Source organism: Cydia fagiglandana, chromosome 3 (assembly GCF_963556715.1).
Source record: "Cydia fagiglandana chromosome 3, ilCydFagi1.1, whole genome shotgun sequence".
Classification (NCBI taxonomy): domain Eukaryota; kingdom Metazoa; phylum Arthropoda; class Insecta; order Lepidoptera; family Tortricidae; genus Cydia; species Cydia fagiglandana.
The window spans coordinates 3,680,114-3,689,337 of record NC_085934.1 but is presented as its reverse complement, the minus strand read 5'-3'; the positions used below and the strand labels follow the sequence as shown (position 1 = coordinate 3,689,337).

At 39.8% G+C, this 9,224-nt stretch overlaps 1 protein-coding gene across 1 annotated transcript; it reads left to right on the top strand.

The window, feature by feature from the left end:
- The first annotated feature begins 5,139 nt into the window (after positions 1-5,139).
- Positions 5,140-6,257, top strand: LOC134680502 (uncharacterized). Its single transcript, XM_063539626.1, has 2 exons — positions 5,140-5,517; positions 5,590-6,257. The coding sequence occupies exons 1-2, from the start codon at positions 5,373-5,375 to the stop codon at positions 6,156-6,158; spliced, it is 714 nt and encodes a 237-aa protein (XP_063395696.1). The 5' UTR covers positions 5,140-5,372; the 3' UTR covers positions 6,159-6,257.
- The last annotated feature ends 2,967 nt before the right edge of the window (positions 6,258-9,224 follow it).

The window sequence follows — 9,224 nt, the reverse complement described above, 5'->3', positions numbered from 1 at the left end:
AGATAATATTCAGCCGTACGAAGATAACTTAAAATTCCAGAAACATAAACAATGAGTAGGAGTGTAGCTTTGTTTTTTGCCGGTGTATGATATGATGCCACATTCATTTATGAAAAATAAACTGTTGTCTCTAGGAAGTGACCTTAGGTTTATGTTTTCAAGTAGTGTACTGTAAGAAAAATATTGTTTCTGTATTATTACTATTTAGTAGAATTAGAGGATACATTGGGTTCTGATTAGGAGAACACAATATAATGCTTATAAGAATCTTATTGGTTAAGTCTTTTTTGAGTCTTTGGTGTTCTTGTTCTCTCAATTTCTATGATAAAAACTGTCCTTAGTTTTGAATGGTCACACTTGAAATACTTTGTGCCATTCATAATCAATAGGGTACTTATTGTTGGTTGTCAATAAGGCGCTATTTTCATATAGTTTCAATTTGAAATCAACCTTATCATAGACAACCGACAATGTGGCACCTTTTGGTTGAAAACATCACCTTTGTTTATGTAAATCAGTTGTCCATAACTTTTCAGTGATAGCGGACCACTTGACAAAAATTCTTATTTGCCATGGATCACCAAATGTTTACCAGTTAATACTTACCTACCTATGACAAAATAAAGAATGTCACAGGGTTATTGTTCTTTTGACGGCCTCCTAGCCTAGTCTAGTGATAGTGACCCTGCCTATGAAGCAGGAGGTCCCGGGTTAGAGGCGTATTTTAAACTTTTGGCGCCCCGGCGCGCCAATTAGTGTTGTCACCCCAGAAGTCAAGGAAGAAAAACCCGGCAAGTGCGAGTCGGACTCGCGCACGAAGGGTTCCGTACCACAATGCAAAAAAAAAAACAAAAAAAAGCAAAAAAAAAAACGGTCACCCATCCAAGTACTGACCACAGCCGACGTTGCTTAACTTTGGTCAAAAATCACGTTTGTTGTATGGGAGCCCCATTTAAATCTTTATTTTATTCTGTTTTTAGTATTTGTTGTTATAGCGGCAACAGAAATACATAATACACAGCCTGGTGACAGACGGACGGACGGACGGACGGACAGCGAAGTCTTAGTAATAGGGTCCCGTCTTACCCTTTGGGTACGGAACCCTAAAAACCAAATGCAATCCACCCGGGGCGGGATACGCCGCCCTTAGCTGATTGGCGCCCCGGGCCATGGTCCGGATGGCCCTAGGGTAAATAAATACAGGGGCGTTGGGCCTGGGTTTGAATCTTGGCATGAGCATTTATTTGTGTGTTTATCACACATTTGGTCCTGTCCTGAATTATGGATGTTTTCTATATTACATACATTTATTATATTGTCCTCTAGTACTCACAACACAAGCCTTATTGAGCTCACTGTGGGGCTAAGTTGATCTGTGTATGTAAAGGGCAAATGATGCATTGTGCGCTCTGCGTCCTGCACCTAACCCTGGGATGTGGGGGGTAACTGGGGCATCCCTTCAGTATTCCCGCACTGTTTGGTCAAGCGCTCAGTAATAAGGTTTCTTTCCGATAAGAATTGAGATTGTTGATTGCGACTTAGTTTTCGCGCATTTCTCACCCGAAGAGACCTTGGCTTTATAAGCCCGCTGTCTCCAAAATGGGTTGTATCTCACTATATATACTTAATGGCTATTTTAACCTAATTGTTCGGATTAATCTCTGCCGCTTCTTTCCGCCATCACTCTACGCCACAATATTTCCATCATCACTACTTAGATGGTTCACAGTCCTCAAGTGTGCGTGTGTCCAAAAACTTCCTGCCTCGCACACATAAATTTTGAAGATTTGAAGGTCGTATCGTCTCGCGGTATTTCTGGACCGATACGACCTTCAAATCTTCAAGATCTAATCCTCAAATCTTCAAAATTTTAAGGCACAACGCACTTTTGGCCCCTCTCCTGATCAGAATTCAAATCGTTGATTGCGACTTTTACTTTTCGCGCATTTCGCACCCGGGGAAACCCTGGCTTTACAAACCCGCTGCTTCCAAACTGGCTCATATCTCGCTGTAGGCCTGCCACAGATCTGTTAACTCATTGATTATATTATCTGTGCTAGACTGGTTGTCACAACGAAAGTGAGCGCGGCCGGGTGAGCGGCGCTAGTTTACGGCGTATTACCTCACTTCTCGCCCACTTTTTCACTTTCCTACGGGCAGAAAGCGTGAAGTGTGAACCTGTCCTCGCCTTTTTATTGACACTTGCTTCTTAATTAATTATTTTTACCGGCATAGGTACTTGGGATGCTTGGGGCCCTTTGACTTGGAAAGAACGATCATCAAATTTCTAAATTAGCTTCAGTTCCGTTGGTTATCTGAAGATCCTAATAGTGTAGTCCAGCGGTCGGCAAACTTTTAGCAGCCAAGGACCACAATGTGGTATGGTAGTTTTAACTAACTACTATGTCATAGTAGTTAGTTAAAGCGGGCCATACTTTGTTAATATGTGACTTTATCAGACATTGTCGTTTGTCAATATTATATACAAAATGGCCAGGGGCTGTAAGTGAGAGGTTCACGGGCCACTTGTTGCCTACCGCTTGGTAGTTACTGGTGGATAATTTTAGATGTGCCCATAATAATGCGGTCTGAACCCTTATTTAATCCAGTTGAAAAACCGTAACCATCTAGGATTTGGCTTTGACTGAAGTTTTGAAGGTATTTCGGTTAAAACCAATGTCGGACCATATCCCTAATATTGGCCTCTACAAACGTCATAGCTAATCGATTTGCGATTCATTAGGACATTTAATCGATCGATTGAATTCGTTGCTCCTTATTAGCCGATAGGTAATGAATTAAGCCCACTTGCACCATTCCACTAACCCGGGGTTAACCGGTTAAACCTGGCGTTACCATGGTTACCAGTACAATTTGACATTAGGTTAACGGTTTAACTGATTAATCCCGGGTTAGCGGAATGATGCATGTGGGCCTTAATGATCTAAAATCGTATTGTTAGAGGCCTTCTGTTTGCCAGATAGAGTTAGACCAAGAAAAGCTTTCAGCGATTTTGATAGCCCACGCAGTGCAAGTGTCATTTTGAACGTCAAACTTCTATGAAATTTTGACGTTTCAAACACTTGCAATGCGCGGGCAATCAAAATCGCTGCAGACTTTTCTTGGTCTAACTCTGCCTAAACGCGAGAGACTTCGTTCGGTCGGGCAAAAGAAAAAACTTGCCAGTGAAATTTTATTAAACCCACAAATTTTATTAGTCCTAAAACTTATAAATTTTATAACTCTTTTATAAGTTATTTAGATGTTTGGGCACATTTTCTTCCAACTCGAGGCTCCAATTACCGCAAATTATGAATACGTATCTGTATTATTTTTAAGAATGAGCCGAGTGCATGCATTAACCCGGTAACCCAATACAGGATTTACTTTCTAAAACTTCTTCTGTAGGCTATCGATATGTTTCCGATATATTTAATTCTGGTCCGGTTGCTAGGGCTCGGCCATTCAATTAATGAGCCACATTGACTTTTGTTAAAATGGTTGAATACTTTTTTTTTATTTTTTTTATTATGAATGGGCTTACTCATGGCCACAGACTATAGTTCGTTTTTTTTAGCATTAGAAATAAGGTAAACAATCGTGATGTGTCTTTGAATTGAAAAACACATTTTAAAAATAAGTTACGGCAAATATGTAACAATTATGAATCTAATACGATCATTTATATTCTTCTGCTTTCATAAGTAATAGTTTTTGATTTAAAAAAATCGTTTTTCATTTAAAAGACATGTCAAGATCGCTTACCTTCTTGCAAGTTCTTTCTAATGCTAAAAAAAACGAACTATAGCCGAGGCGTAGACGTGGCCTACGATGGAGCGAGCTCGCCCAGAAGGTGCCTGTTCACTCTTGATTTGAAGGTTGCCGGGTTAATACTAGCCTGAAGCCTCTGTCCGCGACTTCGTCTGCGTAGAATGATGATGATGATGATGATGATAAAACTGTCCTTCCCCGGGCCTCATATTATCTCCATACCAAATTTCATCTAATTCGGTTTCGGTCGGTTCGGTTGTAGTTATGATATTAATAGTGATTTTTACCTCTTTTACTAGGTTCAAATGAACTTGTAAGCCCACTGATTTGATGAGAAATAATATACATACATATAATTTTTGCTCTACATGACTTTATTCGGAAACATAAAATATCATAACAATTTGATGTCAAGCTCTTATAATAATTAGTATCTATTGAAAGTTGAAGAAACCCGATGTTTCAATGACCGACCACTATTGACCGTTCCAGTGCCCCTTATAAAATAAATAGCAGAGTTATGGCAGAGTTAAACAAAAACCACTTCTTTCAATCAACATCAATATTACTGATTGAATAGACGCAACTTCGCGAAAAGGGTGATTAGTTCGTCATTTACCATTAGTTTAATGTCAATCTATATCAATATTATCAATCAGACAGCTTGATTGGTTGCACTATTTTAGGATTGTTCTTGGAATGGAAAATGCAAAACATTTAGCAGAAGTGGGATGTTCATTAAAATTTAAATTCCTTATGTTTACGGATTATAAATCTCCTTATCAGATGTAACGTTTTTGTTAGGCGATTTCTACAACTTAATTAATGCGCTGTCTGTGTCATAAATTTCGTAAAGCAATAGTGTAATTCGGCCAATTTTCTTGTCGAAATTTTTAGATAGGGTAGGATAAGATTTGGTTGGCTTAAGAGCTTCTCGTTCTGGGAAATACTTGTCCCAAAAAAAAATTATGTATTTTTCAGTTGCGTTACGACAATATATAGCATATTTTTTTTTCTAACATAGCGAAAGATTTTTTAGGACTTACGGTAAAATTGCGCTTATGTTGTAGGCTGTACAGAATAGGGAACTCTACCAAAAATCTAAATCTGTTGAAAAAAAAATCCGATAGCTAAATAAAAATTGGTTCAATTGCAGGTAAGTTTCTACTAGTTAGTATATACATGACAGAATTTTATCTCAATTGCCAATCTCTGAAGGGCTACCACGAAAACCGAAATTCGCAAATTGCAGAGATCTTTCTCTTTTATTCCAATGAAGGCGTAATTAGAGTGACAGAGAAAAATGCCCGCAATTTACGAACTTTGATTTTCGCGGTTATAACAGCTATAAAGAGCTATAGCTCTGATTTTTGCCGACACAATCGTTTACAGTCAGATGTAAATAAAAGTAGTAAATATAAAGACCCGACGAATCCGATTCGATCTCGACGTTGCCAGCTTGCCGGGTCGCCATCGCCGCCGTTGCGGTGCGAGGGAGAATCGATCGGCGACCGAACACCGAACGACCCTCGCGACACGACCGCGGCGCACGTCGCCCCGCGCGCCAGTCTGTTCTAAACGCTCCTCCGCGTAACCTCAAAATGTTCACCGAAAAACTAGACTTAAAACTCATTGGCTTAGTCAGAGACAATACAGTGCTCTACGACCACAATAACCCCCAGTACATGGACTTTAATGCTAGAGAAGTCGTCTGGCAGAAGATAGGCGATGAACTCAAGCGGCCCGGTGAGTTTACGATTTGAGTTGAATTCGTTTACAATTTACGACGCAACGCTTACGCTCGTATTTTTTTTATAGCGGCCGTGTGCAAGGCGAGGTGGATCAACATCAGAGACATTAATCGCCGTATATTGAGGAAAACATTAAGCAGCTCCGGTAAGCGAGTGAAGCTGTATAAGTATGAAAGCGATCTTGCTTTCATGAGGCCATTTTACAGGGATATTTTGATACAGAACGGCGAGTTCTCGTGGGATGAAAAGAATCAAAGAGACGGTGATGTGGAGGAGGATCCAGACATCCCTGATCATAATACAGACGATTCCAATGACGAAAAGCCAATAAAGGCGAAAGGTAAGAAGTCTGGTATTAAGAAAAAGAGAAAGAAGAGGAAATACGAGGAGGTTGAGGTAGAGAATCCTTCTGCAAGTATTGGGGAGCCGAGTACGGCGGGGCTCTCGGAGTTTGACCCCTGTGACCCGGTGGACTCTTTCCTCCTGAGCATTGGAGCCACATTGAAGACCTTTTCTCCATACCACCTGAACGTGGCGAAGAGTAAAATATTCGCTGTTGTCCAGGAACATGATTTGCAACAGATTGTGCAGAAGAAAAGTGATATGGACGACAAAACTCCTTTAAATATGATCTAAGTTTTGAATAAGTTTACTATAGATACTTTAGTTTAAGTAGGTAATATCTTGTGCGTGGCTTCATGCGAAGATGTGATGTGATTTGCCATACTGATTAATTTTAAACAGATATGGAGGTGGACCTATTAAATCTTTACAATGTTAGATTATTGTTTTATTTTTACAAAAACTCCAAAAGTTTCAAAAGTAACTGTCAAACTTCATGGTAATAACCCATGTTAGTTTTTGAAATCTTTATTATACAGTGTCTTATTTTATTTTAACCAGTAATAGTAGTGTGACACCTGCAATTGTTTAAGAATATTAACAATGGATAATCGTTTAAATAAACCTTACAATATAATTTTCTTCTAATGACTAATTTTCCGTTGTGTTACGAAAATTCCATACCATTTCGTAACTCATATAAAGATTTGACATACGGTGATGGCTCCTCTACACGATGGGCCAGCGGCGGCCACTCCAAGGGACGCAGCCATACAGTAGAATGAGATAGCAATATCACTTGCTCCCTCTAACGCATAAATGCGTCCCTTGGAGTGGCCGGCGCTGGCCCATCGTGTAGAGGAGCCATGAAATTACGCTTATATTGTACTGAATAGAGAATTTTTCTTTAGTAAACTTTAACGAAATTAGTGAAATTTGGTAAATTCGACCTAATAGGTCAAGGTGGACTACACCAAGAAATTGTATACATCAAGAAATTGTAGAAAATTATTGAGGCCGCCACTTCCTACGTAACTGTCACATTTTTGACGTAAAATGCTTAAACATTGCAAAAATTTAGTATGGAATTTTTATAGTTCCTTTCTCTTTAATTTCTATTATTTTATGTCGTGGGTCCTTTTAGTTTATACTTATCTACTATTCTATTATACTTATCACAGGCGGTCGGTAAAGAAGTTGCGCGATTTTCTAGTTGATCTAGGTCTAGAGCTCTAGGTCTGAATTTTGCGACAAAACTAGTTTGAATATTACATCCTTTTCTTAACCCATTCAGCGCTAATCACTACACATTGTCGTTTTGCGTCTATGGAGCATTTCCTCTACATATCGGGAAACCCATGTTACCGGCTACGACGTAGCGCTACGACCGTAGCTCAGCGGTGAATGCGTTAACCCAATACAATGCAGCTTCATGCAGCCAAGCCTTAAGTCCGTAGCTGAACATTACTGAATATGGGAAAATTGCAAAATTTCCGCATGAAGAAATTCCCAAACTTCTCATATTAATGTACGGGCACCGACATTTTCCATTCAAGGTTTCCCTTGTTACCTGTGCCTGAAATTTAGTAGAACTTTTCAAAATTTTTGGAAAAAAAAATTGCAACGTGCTCGTACTGAGTATAATAATTTCTTACCATGCCTCGCAGAAAACGGTAGTCTGTAGACCTGATGATGATGCTCTCCTGACCGATTTCGGCCACAGCGACTGTGTGCTCTGGAGTAGGCAATTTTTAACTCGTGTTATTAGAGTGTAGCTGATCCACTCTCTGGTGCGCCCTTAAGTGGCTCACATACCCTATCTTCTTGCTAAATACTCGAGCGCATTTTGGGCACGTCAGCACACCACCTAAATAATTGTAGAAAATTCGGTAGACCTAACGTAGATAGCAACAGTAAATCAGATCAGACCTTGCCTGTCAATCAATCTACTTTGACCCATCAGATACAAATGCCGTTTTTATTCAACACCCATATAGCGACACTGATTGGCCGATATGTGGAATATAAAACACACAACTGTTTTATATTCCACATTAATATTAACCGGGCGAGCCTGCGTCAGCAAATCTTACTAACATGATATTGATATTTGATATCATCTTGACTTTCATGAGGTTTTGATATTCGGTATAAATTTTGGTCGTTTACGTGATTCTGAATTTTGAGTTGCCATAAGCTCAATCCACGTGTATCCTATTTGTATAAATTGTATGTACAGTCATATTATACATACATTCCTATGAAATACAGATCTAGTAAATCATTTTTTTCCCATCGTATATCGGGTAAGTATTTCACGGAAACTTCGCATTTTTAGTCATGCCACTTCAGTCAGCTTCAGTAGGTACTTTTCATACTGAGCATGACACGTTCGTACGTTTCCTTGAAAAGATGATGGGAAAGGATTGTTCATTACATTACATGTATACCTACATCATCTGATTGATAGAGTCGAAAAGTGGTAGGTAAACCACTTTCTTGGCTGACTGTACCTCAAAAATGTACAGTCACCTAACAATAATTTTGTTTACAAAAACGCATTAATTCGAATCAAATTTCACCATTAATTATTTATAAAATTTTCACAAATTTCACCATTAGTCTAGAAACATGTTGTAATTTAATTTAATGTACTGCAAAGGGGTGAGGTGCAAAATTACGAGTACATAATATATAACTGTGACGTCGACTGTACGGTTCTCTACCTTCAATAATTTTATTACTTATACGTTCCGGCATCCAATGAAGCCTATTAATGGAGTTTTATTTTATACGTAATTAAAGCAATAAATCCTAAAAAAGGCACTTAAATAATGAGTGTGTACAATTCTGTCAAAAAATACAACAATATACTACATAATAATAATAATAATAAGCCCGCAGGGCAGCTTGTGGCGAGCTGTTGGGGAGTAACGACCCCACGGACCCGAGTGCTCCCGAGAGTCGGTCAGGGTCTCCGTCTCCGGCGTGTCTTCGTCGGTCGGAGTGGACCCCAAGGGGACCCGCAGGACTCTCAGCTCTGGCTTGCCTTCATTGGCCGTCCAGAGAGGAGTCGTTAGAGCTATATGCTCCAGGGGTGGAAGTGAAAGATGCATAAGACGCGAGTTGGCACAGTGGCTGTTATAACAGCCACTGGGTAGAAAGCGGCGCACACCTCTCGACACCCCTGAGCCGCTTACACCAGTGTTGCTCCTGGTCGTCTTTACGACGACAGTTTCGGGGGCCCACCTAGTTAGTGGCAAGTCACCGCCTGCCTCGATAACGTGTAGAACCATTGTTATGGCAGGTGTCCGGACCTTTCGGCAATAGCCCAATCTTTTGACCAGCCAAACTTCAACA

Bases quoted from the DNA above. Each gene is read 5' to 3' on its own strand.
- LOC134680502 (XM_063539626.1), top strand. From the start codon at position 5,373: ATGTTCACCGAAAAACTAGACTTAAAACTCATTGGCTTAGTCAGAGAC. The intron at 5,518-5,589 runs GTGAGTTTACGA...TTTTTTTTATAG, and splicing joins CGATGAACTCAAGCGGCCCG to CGGCCGTGTGCAAGGCGAGG.